The sequence below is a fragment of the Microcebus murinus genome, chromosome 18 (assembly GCF_040939455.1).
Source record: "Microcebus murinus isolate Inina chromosome 18, M.murinus_Inina_mat1.0, whole genome shotgun sequence".
NCBI classification, from domain to species: domain Eukaryota; kingdom Metazoa; phylum Chordata; class Mammalia; order Primates; family Cheirogaleidae; genus Microcebus; species Microcebus murinus.
Window position 1 is genome coordinate 9712750 of NC_134121.1, and position 26033 is coordinate 9738782.

General features: G+C 40.8%; 1 protein-coding gene across 2 annotated transcripts; it reads right to left on the reverse strand.

The window, feature by feature from the left end:
- Positions 1-7198: 7198 nt before the first annotated feature.
- TMEM220 (transmembrane protein 220) lies at positions 7199-25000 on the reverse strand. Of its 2 annotated transcripts, XM_075994100.1 has the most exons (6): positions 24642-24995; positions 23873-23902; positions 19054-19114; positions 16738-16861; positions 15353-15412; positions 7199-8465 (listed from the first exon to the last, which is right to left on the reverse strand). In XM_075994100.1, the coding sequence occupies exons 1-6, from the start codon at positions 24732-24734 to the stop codon at positions 8330-8332; spliced, it is 504 nt and encodes a 167-aa protein (XP_075850215.1). In that variant the 5' UTR covers positions 24735-24995; the 3' UTR covers positions 7199-8329. The 2 variants fall into 2 exon arrangements, with proteins under 2 accessions (XP_075850215.1, XP_012633159.2); XM_012777705.2 differs by lacking the exon at positions 23873-23902 and having other exon boundaries at positions 24642-25000.
- Between the last annotated feature and the right edge of the window lie 1033 nt (positions 25001-26033).

Here is a 26033-nt window from a genome sequence, read left to right on the forward strand (position 1 = left end):
AGAATCAAATGGAAAGCACACCCCCAAAGATGAACAGTAGCTCTCTAGAAATGGACATCAACCAAAGTCAGAACACTAAAATGACAGAAGAAGAATTTCTAACATGGATTGTAATAAAACTCAATGACATGCAAGAAAAAATGGATAACAAACACAAAGAAACCACAAAAAAATATCCAGGACCTGGAAGAAAAATTCACTAAAGAAATTGAAACATTAAAGAAAAATCAGGCCGGGCGCTGTGGCTCACGCCTGTAATCCTAGCTCTTGGGAGGCTGAGGCGGGCGGATTGCTCAAGGTCAGGAGTTCAAAACCAGCCTGAGCAAGAGCGAGACCCCGTCTCTACTATAAATAGAAAGAAATTAATTGGCCAACTGATATATATATAAAAAAAATTAGCCGGGTATGGTGGCGCCTGCCTGTAGTCCCAGCTACTCGGGAGGCTGAGGCAGGAGGATCGCTTGAGCCCAGGAGTTTGAGGTTGCTGTGAGCTAGGCTGACGCCACGGCACTCACTCTAGCCTGGGCAACAAAGTGAGACTCTGTCTCAAAAAAAAAAAAAAAAAAAAAAAAAAATCAAACTGAACTCCTAGAATTGAAGAATCTATTCAGGGAACTACAAAACACAGTGGAAAGCCTCAAAAACAGGGTAGATCAAACAGAAGAAAGAATCTCAGAGATTGAAGATAACACCTTCCAATTAAATAAGTCAGTCACAGACATAGAGCAAATAAGAGAAAAATAGAGAAAAGAGCAAAGCCTACAAGAAATGTGGGATTATGTGAAGAAACCTAACGTGAGGGTTATGGGGATTCCCGAAGAGGAAGAAAAAAACATGCAAGGGTTGGAAAAGCTATTTGAAGATATAACAGAGGAAAATTTCCCAGGCATTGCTAAAAATCTAGATATCCAAGTATAAGAAGCTCAAAGGACCCCTGAGAGATTCAATACAAACAGGAAGACACCACGACATGCAGTCATCAGACTGACCAAAATATCAACTAAAGAGGCCCTTCTACAAGCTGCAAGGTGAAAGAGGCAAATAACATACAAAGGAAAGTCAATCCAAATAATTCCAGACTTTTCAACTGAAACCTTACAAGGAAGGAGAGACTGGGGCCCCATTGTCACTATTCCGAAACAGAATAATGCCCAGCCTAGATCTTATACCCTGAAAAACTAAGTTTTGTATAGGAGGGAGAAATAAAGACATTCTCAGAAAAGCAAAGACTGATGGAATTCACCAAGACAAGACCAGCCCTCCAAGAAGTACTCAAAACAGTGTTACCCATGGATCAGTACAATAAACACTCACGAATGTAAAACCACTCAAAAGCTAAAGATCAAAGGCCAAAACAAAGCAACAAAGTTCAACCCAACAAAACGAACAGCAATCTGCCCCACCTATCAGTTCTCTCAATAAATGAGAATGGCTTGAACTCCTCACTCAAGAGACATAGGCTGGCTGAATGGATAAAAAAAATTACAAGCCAAGTATCTGCTATCTTCAGGAAACACATCTAGCCTATCAGGATGCATTTAGACTAAAGGTAAAGGGGTGGATAACAATATTTCAAGAAAATGGAAGCCAATAGAAGGCTGGTGTGGTGGTTTGATTTCAGATAACTTAGTTTTTAAATCAACAAAAGTAATGAAAGACGAAGAAGGTCACTATATAATGGTGAAGGGTACAGTTCAAGAAGAAGACATAACAATTCTAAATATGTGCACCCAGATTCATAAAGCAAACTCTACTTGATCTAAACAAATTGATAAACAACAACACCATAATAGCCGGAGACTTCAACACCCTGCTGACGGCACAGGAAAGATCATCTAAACATAAAATTAACAAATAAATAACGGACTTAAACAGAACTCTAGAACAAATGGGCCTGACATTTACAGGACATTCTACCCAAAAACCACTGAATATACGTTCTTCTCATCAGCTCATGGGACATTCTCTAAGATTGGCCATATCTTAGGACACAAAGCACGTCTCAAACAATTTTAAAAAATAGAAATTATATACCATGTATCTTTTCAGACCACAATGGAATAAATGTAGAAACTGATCCTACCAGGAGTCCTCATTTCTACACAAAGTCATGGAAACTAAACAACCTTCTGCTGAATGATCACTTCATAAATGAGGAAATCAAGATGGAAATCAAGAGATTCTTTGAACTAAATGACAAAGGTGACACAAGTTACCAAAACCTGTGGGACACAGCTAAAGCAGTCCTGAGAGGAAAGTTTATTTCCATAAATGCCTATATCCAAAAGTTGAAAAGATCACAAATAGACAACCTAATGAATCATCTCAAAGAGCTGGAAAAAGAAGAACAGACCAACCCCAAACCCAGCAGAAGAAGTGAAATCATTAAGATCAAATCAGAACTAAACAAAATTAACAACAGGGAAACTATACGGAAGATTAATAAAACAAAAAGTTGGTTCTTTGAAAAAAATAAACAAAATTGACACACCATTGGCTAGACTAACGAAAAGCAAAAAAGAAAAGTCTCTAATAAGCTCCATCAGGAAAATAAAGGAGAAGTTACAACTGATGCCACGGAGAAACAAGATATAATTTATGAATACTACAAAAACCTCTATGCACGCAAACTGGAAAATGTAGAGGAAATGGACAATTTCTTAGAAACACAGCCTCCTTAGGCTCAACCAGGAAGAAATAGAATTCCTGAACAGACCAATATCAAGTACTGAAATTGAAACAGCAATAAAAAACCTTCCTAAAAAGAAAAGTCCCTGGACCAGATGGTTTCACATCTGAATTTTACCACACCTACAAAGAAGAACTGGTGCCTATCCTGCAGAAATTATTCCACAACATCAAGAAGGATGGAATTCTCCCCAACACATTTTATGAAGCGAACATAACCCTGATATCAAAGCCAGGAAAGGATGCAACCAAAAAAGAAAACTACAGACCAATATCCCTTGTGAATATAGATGCAAAAATTCTCAACAAAATCCTAGCTAACCGAATCTAGGTGCTTATCAAGAAAATAATCCATCACGACCAAGTGGGTTTTAATTCACCACATAAACAAAAACAAAAACTATATGATCTTCTCAATAGATGCAGAAAAAGCATTTGACAAAATTCAACACCCTTTTATAATAAGAATGCTTAACAAAATAGGCATAGATGAGGCTTACCTAAAAATGATACAAGCTATATTTGACAAACCCACAGCCAACATCATACTGAATGGAGAAAAATTGAAAACATTCCCAGTTAGAACCGGAAAAAGGCAAAGTTGCCCACTCTATTCTACATAGTGCTGGAAGTCCTTGCTATAGCAATCAGACAAGAGAGTGGAATTAAGAGAGTAAAATGGGGGCAGAAAAGATCAAACTCTCACTCTTTGCTGATGATATGATATTATATCTAGAAAACCCCAGAAATTCGACCAAGAGACTCCTTTAATTGATAAATGAATTCGGTAAAGTCTCAAGATACAAAATGCACACAAATCAGAGGCATTCAAATACGCCAATAACAGTCAAACTGAGAACCAAATCAAATACTCAATTCCCTTCACAATAGCAACAAAGAAAATAAAGTACCCAGGAATATATTTAACTAAGGAGGTAAAAGACCTCTAAAAGGAGAACTATGAAACACTGAAGGAAATAGCAGAGGATGTAAACAAGTGGAAAACCATACCATGCTCGTGGGTTGGCAGAATCAACATTGTTAACATGTCTATACTACCCAAAGTGATCTACAGATTCAATGCAATCACTATTAAAATACCAACATCATTTTTCACAGAAATAGAAAAAATAATTTTATGCTTAGTAGAAAACCAGAGAGCAAAAGCAATCCTAGGCAATAAAAACAAAATGGAAGGAATCAATTTACCAGATTTCAAACTATACTACAAGGCTATAGTGTTTAAAACAGCTTGGGACTGGCACAAGAACAGGGACATCAACCAGTGGAACAGAACAGAGAACCCAGATATAAAACCATCTTCATATAGCCATCTAATCTTTGACAAAGCAGACAAAAACACACTGGGAAAAAGAATCCTTATTCAATACATGGTGCTGGGAAAACTTGATAGCCACATGTAGAAGACTGAAACAGGATCCACACCTTTCACCTCTCACAAAAATCAACTCATGCTGGGTAACAGACTTAAACCTAAGGTGTGAAACTATTAGAATTCTAGAGGAAAACATTGGAAATACTCTTCTAGACATTGGCTAGGCAAAGAATTTATGAAGAAGACCCCAGAGGCAATCACAGCAACAACAAAAATAAATAAATGGGACCTGATCAAATTAAAAAGCTTCTGCACAGCCAAAGAAACTATCATGAGAGCAAACAGACAACCTACAGAATGGGAGAAAATGTTTGCAAGCTACACATCCAATAAAGGGATGGTAAGTAGAATCTATTTAGAACTCAGGAAAATCAGCAAGAAAAAATCAAACAACTCTATCAAAAAGTGGGCAAAGGACATGAACAGAAACTTTCCAAAAGCAGACAGAATAATGGCCAACAAACATGAAAAAATGCTCAACATCTCTAATCATTAGGAAAATGCAAATGAAAACCACAATAAGATATCACTTACTTCCAGTGAGAATGGCCTTTATCAAAAAGTCCCAGAACAATAAATGTTGGTATGGATGCAGAGAGATAGGAACATTCCTACACTGCTGGTGGCACTACAAACTAGTGCAACGTCTGTGGAAAGCAATATGGAGATACCTTGAAGAGATACAAGTAGAGCTACCATTTGATCCGGCAATCCCATTACTGGGTATCTACCCAAAAGAACAAAAGACATTCTATTAAAATGACATCTGCACTCAAATGTTTATAGCAGCACAATTCACAATTGGAAAGATGTGGAAACAACCCATGTGCCCGTCAATACATGAGTGGATTAATAAAATGTGGTATATGTATACCATGGAGTACTATTCAGCTCTAAGAAACAATGGTGATATAGCACCTCTTGTATAGTCCTGAATAGAGCTGGAACCCATTCTACTAAGTGAAGTATCCCAAGAATGGAAGAATATATCACATGTACTCACCAGAAAATTGTTTTCACTGATCAACACCTAAGTGGACATACAGAAATAATATTTACTGGGCAGGTGGGAAGGGGAACAAGGGGATGGGTATATACAAATGAGTGCGATGTGCACCATCCGGGGGATGGACACGCTTGAAGCTCTGACTCCGGGGGTGCGGTGGGGGTGAAAAGGCAACACATGTAAACATTTGTACCCTCATAATATGCTGAAATAAAAAAAAATAAGAAAAATATTTGCATAAATGTGCCTATTGAGTACCTAGCCACTATGAGGATATAAAGGTATATGAGTTTTCTCTGGCTGCTGTAACAAATTACCACAAACTTGGTGGCTTAAAACAGCACATAATTGTTCTCTTATAGTTTTGGAGGTCAGAAGTCTGCGATCATTTTCTCTGGACTAAAACCAAGGTGTGGGCACGGCCACACTATCTCAGGAGGGTCTGGGAGGAATTCCTTGCCTTGCCTTTTCCAGCCTCTGGAGCTGCATTTCTTGCATTCCTTGGCCTATCTCATGGCCTCTTCCTCCATCTTCAAAGCCAGCAGCGTAGCATCTTCAAGTCTCTGCTTTGTTGTCATAGCACTTCCTCTGCCATCTGTGTGGTCACATCTCCCTGGGCCTCCCTCTCACACGGACACTTGTGAATACATTTAGGGACCGCCCAGATAGTCCAGGGGATCCCCATCTCAGGATCCTCAATCATATCTGCAAAATCCATTTGTGATATAAGGTAATATGGGTTCCAGGGGTCAGGACCTGGATATCTCTGAGGACCATTATTCAGGCACAGGGGTGACTGTGATGTGCTCCTGCATTCACAGACCTTATGGTGAATGAGAGACAGCTCCCCAGACATAGATGTATGCAATTTGCTGTCATACTAAGAAAGGACTAAGACCATGGAGGTGGACCTTAATTTTGTCTGAAGTGATCAGGGATGACATGAAAAAGGAAGAAAAATGGTTTGAATAAGCGGAGAAAATTATTTCAAGCAGACTAGCGTAAGCAGAGGCATCAAAGGATATGCTGAATTTAGAAGTGGCAGGCCACACTATGAGGACTCATCAAAAGGTGCTTGAGGGTGGCACGAAGTCAAGCAGGAAAGGGTCGGCTAGAGCTACGTTATGAAAGAGCCTCAGATGATGAGCCAAGAGTTAGAATTTCACTTGGACAGCGAGGAGCCCTCGGGCTGCTGAGCTGGGGAGTGCACGATTAGATTTGAGTGGCAGTCTAGGCAGTAAGTGAGGACAGGCTGAGGTAGAAGAGGACCAGTGGGAAGGAAAACAATTGTGGGGTTTTGATGATAGAAATACTAAACTTATTAATACTTCAATTGAAAAAAATATTTCATTAATAAAGACACTTGAAAAGACAGTACTCCACAAAGACTGCCTTTTGTATGCTTAACTCTGGAGATGCAAAAGGGACTATGCATATTCACAGAATTTGTAGATAAGATGAAAGCTCATCTTGAACATGACTATATTTTAAGCACAGAGTCAAGCATGACTTGCAGGATGGGTAGGGCTTATATTGGAATTTGCAAATGAGTCTGTTTCTTTGTGTGTGACTTTAGTAGCTAATATTAAAGAAGGCATAAAAGCCACAAATATCGTGTAAGCTAAATGTATACTAGAAAACTCAAATCCTTTACATGTATTTTATTGCCCCATAAAATAAATTTCACTTTATTTTAATGTCAACTAGATATTTTCCCCCTTTTCTCTCATCCAAACCTTAATCTCAGAGAATTTCTCACTGTTCAGTGAAAACAAAAACAAAACAAAACACACATACCTATGCTTTAACAAGTATTCAGAGAATACTTACTATTGTAAAAAAGGGAATAAAAATAAAAACAACAACTACCAACCAGACTCATTTTCACTCTCCTGACATGTGGAAGGTACTGATTTTTTTTGAGTGAAGTATTTCCTAGATCTCATAAAACAATACACTGACTACAGAGTTTGATGCTAGTGTATGTAAAACAGCTGCCATTGATATGTTCCAGAACAGGACTGTCCGACAAATGCAAGGTGAGCTGCACAAATAATTTAAAATATTCTAGCAGTCACATTTTAAAAAGTAAATAGAAACGGACAAAATCAATTTTAATATTGATATTTTATTTAACCCAATATATCTAAAATATTTCAACATGTGATCAGTGTAAAATATTTTACATTCTTTCTGTCTTTAAAATCTAGTGTGCATTTGACACTTATGGCCCACTCATTTGGACACTAAGTTTTCATTGGGGATACTTGATCTGTATTTAGATACAAAATTTTCAGTTGAAAAAGCAGACTCACGGGCCTGAGTCGTTCCACGCACACATAAAAGTTTTCTAATAATTGAATATCAGTTTTTAAAATGCAAATGAAAAAAATGAAAATTTACTTTGTCAGTCACTCTAGCTAATTTCAAGTGCTCAGTAGCAACATGTGGTTAGCGGTAACCATATTGGAGAGTGCAGTTCTAAAATGCTCTTCCTCCTCGGAGTTACCTGGGCCATCCATTTAAAAAGAACGTGTATAGATTTTGGCCTTATTTCTCATTTAGAATGTAATTACTGTTCCCTATTTCCTTCCTCATTGGTCTCAAATGCCTTTATTCAACTTCCCTTTCTTTTCAAGACATGCCTTTTCCTTTGGTTCACGAAGAGTTCTCATGCCGTTCATCGCATTGTGCCAGGTCAGGAACTACTGAGGTTAGCTCCAGGCTATCGCCCTCTCTTGAACCCGTATTTCATTGTGTTACTCAAACCTTTCCTTTAATCCTGTGCAGCCCTTTGTAATCTTTGCAAGCACTTTATGTTTTTAGAATGTGTTGTGTTATCTGGTTTGATCTTTGCAACTGTGTAAGTAGGAGATCTGGTATTAATGCTATTTTATAAATAAGGAAATATCCACAAAGTGGTTTATATATTTCCCCAAGTCACAGAGATGAAGTTGAATAGAACTACTACTTTAAAACTTTTGTTCTATGCCTTTTGCACTACTCTATAACACAATACCCTTCAGAAAGACTTCCAAAGACTATGAGACCCTGGCTCTTACCAGTCCCATCCAATCTTGCACTGAATTATAGGCATCCTTAAAAAGTTCTTAGGATTAAAAAAAAGTACATTAGCCCAGATGAACTAAGATAAACTCCTGTGAAACTGGCTAGTCACCCCAATGTTTTAAAAAATTGACTGAAAATATTTATTTTAAAAACAGGAATTTTGAAGTCATTTAAATTACTGTCTTGCAGTGAGTTGGCCAGGAGGAACGCATTTCCTTGTTTATGTATATGTAGACCCATGAGATTAACGGGAAAAGAGCGATTACAATGCCAATAGCCAACTGAATTCTTCCAGCAACTGGATTCCTATAAAGACACACAAAAATTATAATAAATAAAAATCCAGTAAAAATTATGGATTGCTTTGGAAACAAGTATAAAGATTGAATTGGCAAAACACATCATTACATTTTAGTTTGCTCTCTTCTCAACTGTTTTATTGAAGTATAACTCACTGATTTGTAGAAATTCTTTATATATATTCTTAATAAAAATCCTTGTTGTTTACATGTGTTGCAAATATCTTGTCCCACTCAATGATGTCTTTTGAGGAACAGAAGTCATTGTAATTAGACAATGTTAAAATTGATCTTTTCCTAATGATTTTTCTGTGTTCTGTTTAAGAAAACTTTCCCTCACCGTGGTCTTGAAGATATTAAGTTATCTTCTCTAGAAGATTTATTGTTTTGCTTTGTTATGTTAGATCTATAGCACACCTGGAATTTACTTTTATGAAAGTTGTGAGGAAGGGATTGCTTCACTTTTTGCCCACATAGATCCTTAATTGATCCAGTCCTTTCTATAGAAAAGACTGCCTTTCTTTGCTACCCTGCAGGGGCACCTTTGTCATAAGTCAAAGGTCTACATACGTATAGATCTATTTCTATTATAGATTCCACTATGTTCTGTTAGTTTATTTATTTATAATTTTGCCAGTATAGATTTAGCCCTCTGATTAGTTAGGTCTTCTTTCAATTCTCCTATGATGTTTTATGATTTTGCGTGTAGAGATTTTGCATATCTCTACTAGATTATTCCTAGGGAGATGATTTTTTTTTGATGTTCTTATAAACGGTAACTTTGTTTTTATCACTTTCTGTTACTTACTGATAGAAATGCAGTTGATTTTTGTATATTCAGTAATCATGCTAAACTCACTTATTTTAGTTATTTTTTAGATTCTTTTTTTTTCTACATATGTAATTATGTCACCTACAAATAATGAAAATTTTATTGCTTCCCTGGGCCTCTTTTTTTTTTTTTTTTTAAAGACAGAGTCGTGCTCTGTCACCCAGGCTGGAATGCAATGGCAAAATCATAGCTCACTGCAACCTCAAAAACATTAGCTCAGGCAATCTTCCCACCTCAGCCTCCTGAGTAGCTGGGACTATAGGTGTGCACCACCACACCTGGCTTTTGTAGAGCCCGGGTATTACCTAGGCTGATCTAAAACTCCTCACCTCAAACAATCCTCCCTCCTCAGCCTCCCAAAGTGCTAGCATTAAAGGCATGAGCCACCATGCCTGGCTTCTTTGAGCCTTTTATTTCTTTTTCTTGCCTTATTGCACTGGCTAAGACAATAGCTAGCACAATGTTGAGTAGAAGTGGCAAGAGTGGCTAATTCATCTCATTCCTGATCTCAGAGAGAATGTTTTCAACTGTTCACCATTAAGTATCATACTTCAGTATAGATACTATTATCTGGTTAAGTTTCCTTCCACACTCATTCTCTAAGAGCTTTTATCGTGAACAAATGTTGAACTTTATCAAATGCTTTCTGTATAGATTGAGAAGATAGTTTATTTTCTTCTTTTATTTTGCCAATGTGGCAGAAACTATTGGTTGGTTTTTGAGTGTTAAAGTAACTTTGTATTTCTAGAATAAACCCAACTTGGTGGTTGGGCTATATATTGCAGGACTTAATTTGCTAATAGTTTGTGTAGAATTTTTCCATCTGTGATCATGAGTGAGACTGCTGTGCAATTTCCTTTTTTGGTAATGTTCTTGTCAGGTTTTGATATCAAGGTTATCTGCTCTCATAAAATGAGTTGGATAGTGTTTATTTATTTATTTTTTTTCTGTTCTCTGGAAGCATTTGTTGAAATTTAACATTACTTCTTCCTTAAATGTTAGGCATACTTCTCTAGTTATGCCATCTAGATTTAGAATTTTCCTTTAGGAAAAACTTAAATTATTGACTCAATTTTTTTAATAGTTATGTGACTGTTCTGAATATTTCTTCTTGTGTATGTTTTGGTAAATTGTATTTTTTTCAAGGAACTTGTCCGTTTAATCTGTATTTTCAAATTTATTGGCATAAAGTTCTTCATAATATTTTATGAATTTTAAAATATTCATTAGATATGTATGGTGTTCTCTTTTTTATTCCTGACATTATTTGTGCCTCTTCTTGCTTGTTCTTGCTCTTTTATTTTTTCCTTCTTAGTTTTACCAGGATTCATCAATGTTATAAACCATTTTAGAGAATCAATACTTGGCTTTATTAATTCTCTATTTTTGTGTCAATTTTTAATTTCATTGGTTTCTACTTTTATGTTTATTTTCTTCTTGTTTCTTTAGGTTTAACTTGATGTTCTTTGTCTAACTTCCTGAAATGGAAAATTCCTAACTTCTTGAAAGCTTCATTCATTGATTTTTAGCCACTTAAAAGTATGTATATATGTACTTAAGACAGTAAGTTTCCCTCTGAGCATGAGTTTTAGCTGTATGCCATAAATTTTGATATGTAGTGTTCTCCTTATTCAGCTTAAAATATTTTCTAATGTCTATAGTGATTTCTTCTTTGACACAAATATTATTTGAGCGTATTTCCTAAGTTCTAAATATAATGTGATTACCTACTTATCTTTTTGTTAATGATTTCCAGTTTCATTGCACTGTGGTCCTTGCACTGTGGTCAAAGAACACAAAGAAATGTATTGGGACTTATTTCATAGCCTGACATATAGTATTTTTGTAAATACTCGATGTGTACTTGAAAAGAATGTGGATTCTACCGTTCTTGGTTGCTTGTCATGTGATTAAAATATTTTATATCTACATTGATTTTTTGTTGTATGTTTGTTCTATTAATAACTGAGGAAAATATTTTAAAATCTCCTAAGATGATTCTAAATTTTTCAATTTTTCTTTTTAGTTTGTCAATTTTGTTGTATCTTTTTTGAGGGTATGTTATTAGGTGCATACAAATTTAGAGTTGTTATATCTTCTTGATGAACTGAACTTTTCGTCATTAAAAAGTGTCTCTATTTGGCATCTTAAATCCACCTTTAAATAAGCAGTGTTGAGGTGAGGTGTGGTGCCTCAGGCCTGTAATCCTAGCACTTTAGGACTGAGGCAGGGGGATTGCTTGGGGCCATAAGTTTGAGACCAGCCTGAACAATAGATTAAGACCCCATCTCTACAAAAAATTAGCTGGTTGTGGTGTGCACTTGTAGTTTCAGCTACTTTAGAGGTTTAAACAGGAGGATCATTTGAGCCCAAGAGTTTGAGGTTGTGAGCCAAGATGATGCCACTGCATCTGTAGCCTGGGCAACAGAGTAAGACCTGTCTCCAAAAATAAATAAAAGAAAAGAAATGAGTGATGTAGAGATAACTACATAGCCATATAAAAATATAAATTTGGACTCATTCTTCATACCATGACACCAATATAAATTCTGAATAGATCAAATATTTAAGTGTAAAAATGTAACCATACATGTATTAGAAGAAAATTGAGGTAAGTTACTTTACAACTTGGGAGTGAGGAAAATTTTCCTAACTATGCCTCCAAATCCAGAAGTCATAAGGAAAAGGATTGATAAATATGGTTACATTAAAAAAAAACAATGAAAGACTTCTTATTGGCAAAGTATACTTTGCATAAGTAAAGTAAAAGAACCATATCAAACTGCAAAAAAAAAATATTTTCAGCTTATATCACTCATAAAGAGCTTCTAAAAATAGAGAAGACCAACAACTTTAGCGAGAATCAGGTTAAAACAACATTTCTCAGAGGTGGACCAACATTTCATAGAAAACAATGCAAATGGCTCTTAACCACATGAAAATGTGCTCACCTTTGCTCTTAATAAGACAAATGTAAGTTATTAATAAAACTGCTCCTTTCTTAACTATCTGATTAGCAAAAATTCAAAGTTTTGACTATATACTCTGTTGGTAAGACTGTGGGCAAAGAGGTACTCTTCTCTGTTGTTGGAGGGGATACAAAATGCAACAGGCCCTATGGAGGGGAATTTGGGAGTCTATCACAATATTAACTATGCATTTACACTTGGGCACAGCAATCTCACTTCCAGGAATTCATCTCAAAGACATACTTATAAAAATATGTTAGATATATACATGGAGCTATTTATTGCAGCACTGTCTTTAAGAGCAAAAGACTGGATACTATCCAAACAGTAGAGGACTGGTTGGATAAGCTAGGGACCTACCTACTAGCAGAATAAGAAAAGCTTTTATACACTGTAGAATGAGCTCCAGGATGTAGTAAGTGAAAAAGCAAGTAGAATACAATTGTGTATAATATACGACCACTTATCTAGGACAAGCAGGAATACAAATAAATGCACATATTCACTCCATTGAAAAACCGTGGAAGAATAAATCATAAAATTGAAAAAAATGTCACCTGTAGGGAAAGGGAAGATACAGAGCCAGATACAGATTTTTTTAAATATATCTTATTTTGTAGATTTTACTTTGGAGCCATATAGATATTTTACCTAATTATAAAATAATATCAATATATTTGGAATAAAATTATCCCTAGAAATAAATGAACTTAACTGTGTATTCACTTGGCAGCATTAGCATACAGAACAACTATTCCCAGGAATTTGAGTGTGCATCCCTTTGTGGGATACACCCTAATGACAAAAACAAGACAACCTGTTTTCAGTAGTCATATAGTTATTTTGAGACTGTGTTTGTACTGGAGGATAAATCAAGTAAGTTATGTTCAGGTCACTGAGACTAGAGATTTTTCCAGGATTAAAAGAAGATATAGGTACAAGATCTCTGGAAAGGTAAAATGAAAACTGGTATCCTCAATACGAATAGTTAGAATCAGTATGAACTCATATTTTATCTTTAAGTATATATGTACATGTATATATGTATATTATACACATATGTATTTATGACAGATATATAGATTCACACACACATACATTGCAGAAGTGGTTGATTCCAGGTCCGGGGCATAAAACATGATTCTGGGTATAACATGAGTCTGGAACATCTTGTCATACCAGAAAGCAAGGAAGCCATCAAAAATTACTACGATCATGTCAAAAGGCATTCAGAAGCCAACCTGATTAAGTGCCAGAGGTCAAAGATAGGACAGAATAAAGACATAATAATAACTGCCATGGACTGAAACACTTCAAATATGTCTAAAGCCATGACTTTATAATGGTACTAAACAAAGAAATGAATACAACAAAGAGACAAAACTCACTGACCACCTTTGGCAAATGCCCAGGTAAGAAACAATTCATTCTGAAAACTGGTAAATAAAGGGAGAGACTCAACTCCTTTTCCTTTCCCTTTCTGCTCATGATATGAACCTCAGTGTAGTCAAGAATTAATAAGTGGAAGTTTCTCTTTATAGATGTTTTCTAGCTAATAAACAAGTAATTATATAATCAGAATATCACCATTTTGCAACCCAAATGAGTTAACAGATTCAGGCAATAATCATCAAAGACTATTAATAGCACAGAGAAACAGGTAGATGTTATGTATATTATGATTGAATAATATAACACCATCATTTAACATAAAAAAGTCTATAATAAATAATAATTATAATACCAGAATCTGGTATTATAATAATCAGAAACTTCTAGATCTGACCACCAATTTATAGGAAGTATAAGGCACAAAGAGACAAACATTTATAAGATTGTTGGGGAAATCTAAACAGTAACTGGAAAACTCATAATTCTGAAGAGGTATTGTCCTTTTAGCTTTTGTATGATGAGAGTAGAGTGGTTAGTTTTGAAATGCTTTGCTTTTAGAGATACATTCTGAAATACAAAGGAAACAATATGATGTCTGGAATTTATTTCAGAATAGTCTGGCAGTGTGGAGAGGGTAGTGGTTTAGATGAAACAAGATTGGACATATTGATACTTGTTGGTGCTTGGTGATGGATACATCTGATTCATTCTATTAGCTTCTCTGATTTTAGATATGCTTGTAAATTTTCAAAATAAACAATTAAAAAAATTAAAAATATTCACAAATGTTGTTTTCTCTAATAATTGTCTTAAAGTGTACTTTTTAATGAAAATGGCCATACTGGCTTTCATGTGGTTGGTATTTGTACAGTACATTTTTTCCATCATTTGACTTTAAGTCTTTCTGTATCTATATATTTAAGGGTTGTCTTTTGTAAACAGTGTAGAGTTGGGTTTTTAATCTTTTCATACACTTTGAACATCTTTGACTCTTAACTGGAATATTCCATACATTTTAGATTTAATATAATTTCTGATCTCTTTGGCTTTAAATCACTTTCTTAACATGTGCTTCCCATTTGTTCCATTTATTCTGTTTTTCCATCTCTTTTCCTGCCTTCTATAATAATTTTTTATTCTTTTAGTGGTTACCCTAAGGATTACAACATGAATCCTTCACTTGTCAAAGTTTAATACAAATTGGTACTTTTACTCTTCCCAGACTATTAAAGGACCTTAGAACATGTTTATTCCATTTGTTCCCTTCCAACTTACATGCTACTGTTGTCATGTGTTTTTATCTGATATATGTTGAAACCCACAAAACATCAATATTATTGCTTTATAAGTTAGTATTCATTATATGTACACACACATTTGTATTTTCCTTTTTTTTACTTTTCTGAATCTTCCAGCTTCCTCTGAGATCATTTTCCTTCACCCTGGAGAAAGCCTTTTAGGCCGGCAACTGCCCGTGATTGCACTGGGCACAAAACTGCACAAAAACTGCACAAAACTCTGGTGTTCGTGAACATGAGTGATCATGAAACTTTGAACCTACTGTTGCTAACTTCCCTTAGGGAAAGGAAATATTTCTTTAAAAAAATTCCTGTTTTTACTTGTGTGTCAATATTTTCACTTACCACCTGATTTTATCACCCTTGAAGACATCTGATTGTAACTGACGCGCTAAATGCTTACTTTGATGAACTGCGGCACAGGCTCATCCATGCTGTGATAATCACCAGACCAGAGAGCTCCCTGCAAAAAAGCACACATTTCATACCGTTGGGGTGGCTGCAAGTGAGATGCGTATCGTCACATGCTCTGTGTGCCTGCTTGATAGTACATTCTGACCTAGTGACTTTCCCCCACGATACACAGCATCCATAGAATATTTCTAGCTGTGATCCATAAGTTACTTTTTTCAGACAGTTTAAAGGCTTATATGAAAATGAATTTCATCTTAAGAGGCAGATATGAGATCCATGACTGTTCCCCAACTTATAAGTGGACCTTCCCAAAAACTAAATGAATATTTAAAAACCCACAGAGACGCATCACTTATTTTAGGTCAGTGGGAGGTACAGTGCAACCAAGAAAACAATCCCAGATTGATCAGTCATCATTTTCACATTTATTAGAGGCCTCAGTATTAGGCGCGATGAACTTAAATCAATACATAATTTGAGCACATATTGCAGGAGATCGGGTCACTTCTTAGGGGAGAGGAAAGATTTGTAGTATGAATCAGACTGTAACTTTGGGGTGGGTATATGCTTCTAGATATAGGTATTATAACAGAATAAAAACAATCACATTCCGCCATAGTTCCACTGACAGCCCCACCTTGAGCGCCCCAAAGCTCATGGGCTTCATGCTGCAGGTGACTCAACCTGTTTGGTTACATCCTACCTGCAGGCCGGCCTGATTTGCTCTCCAGCTTTCTAAAGATTAGGGACTGTGACAAAGCAGCACCTTTTCAGAGACTCGGAACTTACAGTCTCTGACCCTCGGCGTTGGCAGATGTCAGCAGTGGGGCAGAGAAAAAGGGAAAGGGCTTATGAATGAGGCCAAGGAGGTCAAGGGTGGCAGAAAGCAAAGGACGAGGTGATAAAACAGGAACAAATGGTCGTGAGAGAGGGCGGAGATGACATGAGACAAACCACCGAGTCTAACAGGCTGGCTTCACATCTTGACCTCTGAGGTGGCTGATCACACTTGCAGATAAGACTCCGGCTGAAACTGGAACTGGGTCGGAACGCTGACAGCGCTGTGGGTGACTGGCCTGAGTATCGCTGCAGAGTGCTGCCACTCGTCACAGGGGTCAAGGGCCCACTGCCTGACAGTGATCCAGTGTAACGTGCAATGTAAGGACAGACTGTCTGCCGTGCGAGTGATGGGGTTTGAGTCCTGACTGCACCGTTCCCTCGGTTCCTTCAGCTTGGGAGGGAGATGGCACCTGCCCTGCCCCGCACAGCGAGCCGGGGAGGCCAATCACCGCGGTGCACGGGTAAGGATTATAAAGGAAGACAAGGTCCCGCAGTTCTATCCCGCCCTTCCAAAGGACAAGAGCCACTGCTCACCTGCCTTCTTCCTCGTGCAGGATGCTCTGCTGTGTATGAAGCAAGAGGTGGTAGGCCAGGCCCACGGCCCAGGCCACACAGAGGAACGTGTGCACCGCAGAGACGCCCCTCCAGACGCTGTTACCTAAGACAGACATCCTGATGCCATTCATCACGGAATCACGCCCCACAGAAAAGCGATCCCTGTGCTTGTTTTGCCGTGGTCTGCTTTCAGAAAAGGCAGTCAGAAAAACTTTTTTTTTTTTTTTTGAGGGACAGCACGGAGGTGATAGCACCAGCTATAAACGTGACCTCCCCTTCCTGGGGTGACCGCCCTCGTTTGCTTTGGGAATCCACCCTGCCCACCCCCAGTCCGAGCGTCCCAGCAAACTGGACCACGGCCGGGTCCGTCAACACATCCGTCCCTTCACCCACAGCGAAGTGGCTCAGGACAGACGGTGAGGCAGGGCCAGCAACGCGGTTCGGACTTCAGCATCGTGAAGAAGCAGAGTCTACGTCCCGTGGGGCTCAGCACGGTGCGGACGCGAACCGGGAGCGCCCGGCTGCCCTGTGGGGCCCGCGGGTGACGTGCAGGGGCCACCAGTGCCTGAAGCCAGCACCTCCCCAGCCCTTCCAGTAAACTGCACCAACACGTCTCCTTCTTAGCTCACATTGGAGTTGAGGTTTTTTTACAGCTTACAACTAAAGTAGCCCTAACTGACCCACCTTAAAGATGTAGACAGAGTTCTAGGGGTCTATAGGAGGAGTCCGGGCATCTGGGGAGCTAGAACTTTCCCCACCTAGGTAGGAATCACTATTTTTTATTCTAAAGCCCCCGAGAACTTCCAAGCTCACTACTAAAAGCTATATTTTAAAGAAACTAAAAAATAATCTATCGGGACTAAACAGTTTCCACTAATAAGAAAACCAATATAAATGTATTCTTTTTTCTGTTTTTGTAGTATAAAACTGTCTAACGTAAGGTTGGTTGAAAGTTTTTTAGTGCCATAAAAAGTGAAGCGGCTACGTTTTGCCCAGCATTGAGCTGGGTGGCCTGTGAGCTATCCAAACTAGTTATTTTAAGTGGATTTTTTTTCACATGTTTTTTATCCACCTGGGATGTACATGTAAGGTGTCCAAGAAGCAGGTTACAGAATGAGTACATAGTAAATCCTGTTTTATAGCCATTCACTCCTTTGACAAGCATTAAGCACCTACCATATGCTTGGCCATGTTGTTGTGGGCTGAGTATTTGTGTTGTTCCCCCCCCCCCATCCATATGTTGAAATCTTAACCTGCAAGCTGAGAGTATTGGGAGGTGGGGCCTTTGGCAGGTAGTTAGTTCATGAGGGTGGAGCCCTCACAAATGGGATTGGTGTCCTTATAAAAGAGGCCTGAGAGAGTTCTCTCGCCCCTTCTACCACGAGAGGACACAGAGAGAAGGCCACACGTATGAACCAGGAGTGGGCCCTCGCCAGACACTGAATCTGCCAGCACCTTGATCTGGTACTTCCCAACCTCTAGGACTGGGAGAAATAAATTTCTGTTGTTTATAAGCCACCCGGTCTGTGATATTTTTGTTACAGCAGCCCAAATGGCTTAAGGCACATACATGTAGGCTAGGCTTATGCAAAGATGCATAAAACATGATCCTGCTTTTAAGGGGCTTACACTGCCTAGTAGGGAAAACCATATATAAAAGCATGCAATACACTGCTGTAGGTACCATGACAGTATGTGGGGAGATTAGGAAAAGCAACATATTATTAACGAAAAATCTAGATATTTGTTCTAGACATTATAAACAATTTCTCTATTTGAGTGCTGCTTCACATAAATAGATAATGAATAAATTCAAAAATAGGAAAATGATTAATGGGGGTGGTGTTGCTCCAAGAAAAAATGTGTAAAAAAAATGAGTTGAACTGGGTTATGAGGAGAAAATAAATGCTACACATTGATTGTCACTGAGTATGGGAACACAAGATTAGCACTTAGATTGTTGCTTATTTTACGTTAGTTTGGTGGCTTAAGAAATCAATGCAGTGGCCAAAACCCTTCCCTCTCGTGGGCTGAACTTCACAACCACGATTCCACACCAGCATCAGGGGTCTTGGGTCCAAGTTGGTAAAGAAGGGCTTAGTGCAGCAGATCCTCGTAAGGTTTTCCACAAGATGGGCAAGAATAATCTGTATGAGAATGACCTCCTTTCGTTATCAGAAATGAGAAGAAAGGCCTAGGGAGCCCCGTTTTCCTCCCGAGAGTCGGGCAGATAGACCTCATTCTTACAAGGAAATCTGATTTGCTGTACCTCCATTCAGAGTGCAAGGTCTATACCTGTGACAAGAGGGTTAAATCCAACAAGCAGAGTCAACACCGCGGGTATCGTGTACACCACCTGTTAGCAGAAAGAGAGGAAATTATGTGGGTTAGGAAGTGTGCCCAATACTTGAGGCGTTCAGAGGCGTCCAGGAAGCAAAGGAAAAATGAGCTCAGTGGCTGTTGTGCTCCAACACAGCCTCTAGGTTTCAGTAACGACTGAGGAAGTGGCAGCCTCTGCTTCTGTGGCACTTGCCACTCCTGGCTGCGATTTTATCCACCTTCCTCCCAGACTGTAGGCTACTCCAGGAGAGGCTTGTTCATCTTCGAGCTCTAGCATTGAGCACAGAGTCTGGGTCTTAAGACACGCTGACTTCCCAGTGTCTCCCAAGCAAACTCTTGGGAAACCCAAACTCTTGGGAGACCCAAAACCCAAATGGCCTTTCCCCACTTGCACACAGGAAAATGTTCTTTGAAAAGTAGGGCAGGAGTAATCACGATTAGCTAGATGGCCTTGCTGGGTTTGACCCACTGGACTATCCGGCCCAAAGATCCAACCCTGTGAGACCACAGAAAGTTTCCTAACAATGTATGGATCAGCTGTCTCAACGATAAGGCCGGGCTCTTCCTTTGCAAGCTGTTGATAAGTTGGTCTGGAAGTGGGAAGGCTTGCCCTAAAGAGGCCCTATCCTAAGCCTCATTCATAAGAGGCTCTGGACAAACTTCACTATTGTGTGTGTGTGTGTGTGTGTGTGTGTGTGTGTGTGTGTGTGTGTGTGTTTTGCAGGCAGAGGGCAATTAGGGAGGGTTGGTTTATAAGACACATGGGGACTTTTTGAGATGTGTAGCAGTTTAACCACATCAGTTGCTATGCTTATGTCAGAAACATCTGGTTTGTTTGGAAGCTGTCAGAGCTGTACATTTGAGCTATTTGTTTTCAGTATAAAAACATGTCTGTCTTGCCCCTGGGGAGAGAGAGCATCGGATTAGACACTCGGTCTTCATCTTTCCCACTCCATCCCTCATGATTATTGGAATAATGCCCATACTGACATTTGAAAGTCAAGTAGTCTTGCACAGGTGGACGGTCATGTGACTGAGGGTCAGACCAGTGCCAAAGTTTAATGTGCGCCCCAGTCACCTGGGATTGTGTTAGAACGCAGAGTATGATTCTGGAGGTCTGGGTAGGCCACAAGACTCCGATTCTTTAACAATCTCCCAGGGGCCACTGCTGCTGCTGTTCCAAGGACTACAACAGAGCAGTAAGGGGCTGCTTTTCTAGTGAAAAACTACATGGCTTAGCCACCGAAGGGGGGTGGGAGAGAAAGAAGTTAAAGACACACACACATCTATTATACAGTATTTAACTGTGCTGCCTATAAGAAATGTTTGGCAGAGGCCGGGCGTGGTGGCTCACACCTGTAATCCTAGCACTCTGGGAGGCCGAGGCGGGAGGATTGCCCGAGGTCAGGAGTTCGAAACCAGCCTGAGCAAGAGCGAGACCCCGTCTCTACTATAAATAGAAAGAAATTAATTGGCCAACTAATATACATAGAAAAAATTAGCCGGGCATGGTGGTGCATGCCTGTAGTCCCAGCTACTCGGGAGGCTGAGGCAGGAGGATCGCTTGAGCCCAGGAGTTTGAGGAGGCTGCTGTGAGCCAGGCTGATGCCATGGCACTCACTCTAGCCTGGGCAACAAAGTGAGACCAAAAAAAAATATATATATATGCATCCATCCAAATGTATCAGATATCTGTCATTAATGGACTAAAGTTTCTCTAAACCTTCTTATTTCAGCATATTGTAAACATATGAATGAAACAATCAACTAAGTAATAGTTTCCCATGGCAGCTGCGACCTGATAATCTTTATTTAAATACTTTCCTCTATCTTGAATGAGGTTTAAAAAATTGGAGGACAGAGAAATTGAAAATAATTGTTTCTAGAACACAAGTTAAAACAACGCATAGTACAAACACTCAATAATGAACTCAGTCTTTTATATTTTTGTTGGTGGATTTTCAAAAAATATAAGGGTGTTATGGTATTCATTTATAATATTTAGCTTATTCAAAACATGGTCATTGAGTACCATGGTATCATGCCTAACACCGCTCTCCTTTGTCCACCTATTTGTTTTCTCAGGCTCTTTCACAGGTAGAGGTGGTCATGTTCTAGCAATGAAATGTAAGAAGCCTTTTAGAAGGAAGGCTGATAGCCAAAGCATTTAACAACCCATGTGCATGGGTGCTGACCAATCAGACTGGAGCCCTGACAATGTGCCATACTGGTACACACAGGACTGAACAGCAGCTCTGCCCAAGGGGCTTTTGGGAAAACATTTTCCTCTCTCATAAAAGAAAAGAAAACACAGGACAAAAATGTGTTGTTCTTCTGCCTTGCTTCTTCCTACTTGGGATGCTCTTTTCTGGGGATGAGATGCAGCAGCCATTCTGTGAACATGAGGAGTTATCACCCACACATTGAGGATGGCAGAGAAGAAAGACAGCAAGCCCACGTTCTTGATGACCCTGTTGACTATTCAACAGCTACCTCTGGATGTCTTAGTGAGATGTTCTGTATTTTTACAACCTGATGCTAGTCAGATTTTTCATTATTATGGAAAATTATTATTCATTATTATTACTATTATCTATTATTATGCATCCTGATACAAATATCCTTCATAAGCAAGGTGAAGTAGGGACATGGAAATGGGTTGGGTATAGACCAGCCCCCAAAGCCCAGTGACCTAGTGTGTGTTCATCCATTCATTCAAGAGTCACTACGGGAAGGATTTCCATCAGGGAGGCTTTATGGTAGATTGCCGAAAGGCTAACAAGAAGAGGGAAGATTGGTCCTTGTCCTCCTGGGAGCTGGCAGAAACAGAGACAATACTAATGCAAGGCCAAATGTTTCAGTGCTACAAAAAGGTTCAAAGGAAGAATGGTTGGAAACTACAGGAAAGAGGCAGAGAGAGATTCCTGGGTGAGCCAGCATTTGAGACAGTCCTTGGCGCTTGGGTAGAGTATGACATGCGGGAGTTCTAGGGGCAAGGCCCATTAGCTATTATTGCTGGACTAGTTGTTGAAGGTGGGCTGGGGCCATACGGTGGTGGGCCTTGAATCCAAGTTGGGAGTTTCCACTTAAGAGATCTTGGGAAGTAACAAAAGTTTTTGAAGCAGAAAGTAACACACAGGAAGTGTTCTAGGAACAGAGGAGATGTAAGGCGGGCAGAGGAGTTGGGAAGGTGTGCCAGGGGTCTATGTGGGAGGTAACAGAGGGCTGAACTGGGAATGAGGAGGATGTCTGTGGGGATATGGGATCTATTCTTCATATTATATCATTTGAGCATGAAGTTAAAGGTAAAATGTACAGGTACCATGCAGATAAGCAATTAAACCTCGATTGTTGGTTTAATTAATTCTGTAAAGATAGGGTCTTGCTATGTTGCCCAGGCTAGCCTCAAACTCCCAGGCTCAACTCATCCTCCTGCCTTAGCCTCCTGAGTAGCCGGGAATACAGGTGTGTGCCATCCTGCCCGGGTCAAACTTATTTTGTCTTTTGAGGGGATCTCAAAGGTAGTGGCAAGGGACAGAGGATGTTAAAGATGACTGAGGTTTTGAGCAAGGATGACTCAGAGAATGATTCTGCTGAAAACAGAAATGCCAAGTCAGGAAGAGGAGTGAGTTTTGCAGGGAAAGAAGCTAGGTAGGACCTTGGGCATATCTGAGGAGCACTGTGACCTACAGGTGGATATATCCAGCAGTCTTTTGGAAATTCAACATTAAGCTGGATGTTTGAGACTTGTCTGTGGGGAAATACTATTTGGAACACAAGATATGAATCAGAGTGCCAAGAAAATGCAATTTGATTTGATTCAGGGGCATATGAATCTGGATAAGCAATATCAGAATGAGGTTTTACTGCACTAAACAAATGGACTAGAATTTTGCATTATAATTCTATTAATAAATGCTTTGATGCATGTTGCTCACATGGCCAACATTATTCTAAAGGCTAAGAATCATCTCCCCATTAATATTGTACAGTCTTGTGTATCTGTATTGAAAGAAACTGGGCAAAATTCAAATATTTCAGAAAATGTATGGGACACACATTTCTCCTCTAATGGTTCAAATCAGAGTGTCAGTTAACACATCGACTGCCATGATAGAAAAAAAAATTTTCCCTGGGGCCACAGTGTTTTATTAGAAAAGTAGAATAAAAACTTCTAATTTGATGAAAAGTCTGTTATTTTTCATTGTTTTCTGTGCGTGAGTTATGTGCAACTTGAAAAACTGCCCGTAACGGTAAAGGTAAACAGACATGTGAGCTCCACAAGCTTCACAAGACCCAGGGCTCAAAACTAGCATGAGTTAAATACAGCTCACATGGCAGTTACGTGCTAAATGAACACTGTAGGTCTAATGGGCTTTAATTACGTTTAGAAATGTAACTCCCTACATCAGCAGCACCACAGAGCTTAGGCCTGTCATTTCCCGACCAAAGGTCTGCTGGAGTTTCTGGCTAGAAACCAAAGGGAACGGTTCAGTCACTCTTGGGGAGTCTCTGGGTCCCCAGAGGGGCCTCTATTGGAAGGGGATCCTGTGGAAAGACCTCTGACTCTAGAGAGTTTGCAAGTTACACACACTCTACATTGTCACTCTGATCTCCCTACTAATATTTCAGGAAAAAGAGCTTACAAACGGCTTGGTTTCTAAGTTTTTAAGTTAGCAAAGCAGGGAGCAGAGGTAAACAGAAGACTGCGTGGTTTTGTGCTATTCCAGGATTCTTTCAAATGGAGGAAAGTGTCCCCGCAGCTCATACTCACCACCCACAGTTCCGCGTCCGGGTCGTTTACCTGGAATGCCAAAACACCAAGGCTAAAGTTAGCAGACACCCAGTCCCTTGCCGTCCCTGTATTTGGCCTGCTTTTTCATGCGTTTGGTCCGTGCCAGACGACGCACGGGAGTGGCGGGTCCAAAGTCTGCGTAAGACAGTCTCGCAGATGAGGCAGGTTCGAGGGGATTCCTGGCACGGTTTGCGTGCGCGTGTCCGGCCACACGTTTTTGAAAGGACCCGCACCGGAGCTCAGGAGCGCGCGCCGAACCCAGGCTGGGTATTTTGAGGGCCCTCCAGGCCTCAGGAAATGAGGGAGATTACGGTGGAGGCCTCCCAGGCAGAGTGGGAACCGTAACGACGCTACACAGGGTTTGCTCCGCGTCCTCCCCTGACCCTGACGTGCGCGCAGTGTCACCCCGGGCTGGATGTCGGGAAGGAGCCAGGGCTGCCTCTGCGCAGGCCCCTCCCGCGGGGCGCGCTGACCGGCTCCTTCCCGCACTCGAGCTCGAGGCTGCGCGCCAGGGGGGCCGGCGGGCCAGGGTCGCAGGCGCGCGGCTCGCGCCCCCGAACGCATCTGTGTCCGAGCAGGGGGAGCCTGGGGGGGCCCCACGCATAAGCCCCGATCCTCACCCTCCTCGTACACTTAAACCGCCCCTGTGACTCCCCGGGCTTGCCAGTCTACACCGCGCGCCCGGCCTGGGGGCGGAGCCCGGGGAGTCCCCTGTCCCCAGCCCGCCCCGCCGCCGCGGCCCGCTGACCTGCACGGCGGCCGCCAGCGCGAAGAAGGCGGCCATGAGCGCGTTGCAGCCCCGCCACAGCGCCCGCGCCCAGGCCCGCGCGGCCGGCGCCATCGGAGCGAGCGCGCGGGGCGGAGCGCGCGGGGCCGCCCCTTCCTCCCGGGGACGCCCGCCCGCCCCGGCCCGGCCCGGCCGGTCCCCAGGGCCCTCCAGTGGCCGCGGGCAGGCGAGCGCCGGGGACGGGACGGGGGAGGAGCGTGGCTTGAGCCCTTCCCGCGCCTTCCTCCTTGGCAGAGCGTCCCCATTTCACAGATGGGGAAAGTGAGTCCCAGAGGGACTGGGTGGCTTGCCCAACGTCGCACAGCTCATCGGAGGTGGACGGAAGTTGAACCAGGTTCAACTCCAAAGCCTGCTTTCACTAGGGCTACCTTCCTAACATTAAAAAGAAAAAAGAAAAAGAAAAAAAAAACTAAAGGAAGAAAGGAACAGGAAAAAAGGTGTGCGTGTGTGTGTGCGTGTGTGTGTGTGCGTGTGTGTGTGTGTGTGCGTGTGCTCGCGCGCGCGTGTTTTTTGGTTAGTATTTATGCATTTCTCCCCAAAGCTCAGGAACTTTCAAATCCCTGTAAGCATTATGGTAATTTCTAGAGCGACGACAGTTATATTAACATCTGATACTGCTCACAGCTTTTCCGCAGACAGCCTCGTTTATCTCCATGGGCTTCTATTATAAAAGGCATTTACATATTATACATATTTACAATTCTCTCCCACCACCAAAACCAACAAAATTTCCAAAATTGCTCATGAATTTCTTATGAACTAAGCACACTGCAGTATGCACTGTTCTGCCCGCGCTGCGGCCGTCTTTTTCTGTTTGGTAATTTACCCTTCTGATGAGTTCCTCCCGCGCTCATTTACACATCCATAGGCTTCATCATTTCTGCTGTTCCCAAGAGTCTGTATCACTTCGAATCCTGAGCTTGTGTGCCCCTCCTCCTTTCCTTTTAGCTAAATCTCTGAAAACTGTTTAGGAGGGTTTTTTTTTTTTTTTTCAGTTTCATTCCTTTCGATAAATACTTACTGCAAGAACGACGTCTGCCCGTCTGCCCCGTGCTGGGTGCCAGGACCAGGAAGGCAGATTTGCTGAGTCCCCTCTCCTCCCAAGGCAGCCTGGTGGCCGCAGGGCGTGGGCACGCGTTTTAGCAGGGGTGTGGTGAGGGCAGCAGGGCCTGCCGCTGGTTGGAGCTCCAGGACTGAATCAGCCGGGGACTGGGAATAAGCTGTGACCACCCTCGCTGTCCTGTTCCTCAAACGAAAAGAAAAAAGGGGAGAGAGAGAGAGAGAGTGACCTGGGCTGAACTGTGTCCCCCTTAAACTCGCATCCTGAAGCCCTGGCCCCCCGAACCTCAGAAT

What these genes read in the sequence shown, in the direction of transcription:
- TMEM220 (XM_075994100.1), bottom strand. Translation starts at nt 24,734, where the DNA reads ATGGCGCCGGCCGCGCGGGCCTGGGCGCGGGCGCTGTGGCGGGGCTGC. An exon ending in CGCTGGCGGCCGCCGTGCAG is followed by an intron (nt 23,903 to 24,641) that starts GTCAGCGGGCCG and finishes TTGGCATTCCAG; the next exon opens with GTAAACGACCCGGACGCGGA. An exon ending in CTGTGCCGCAGTTCATCAAA is followed by an intron (nt 8,466 to 15,352) that starts GTAAGCATTTAG and finishes GTGTCTTTATAG; the next exon opens with GAATCCAGTTGCTGGAAGAA.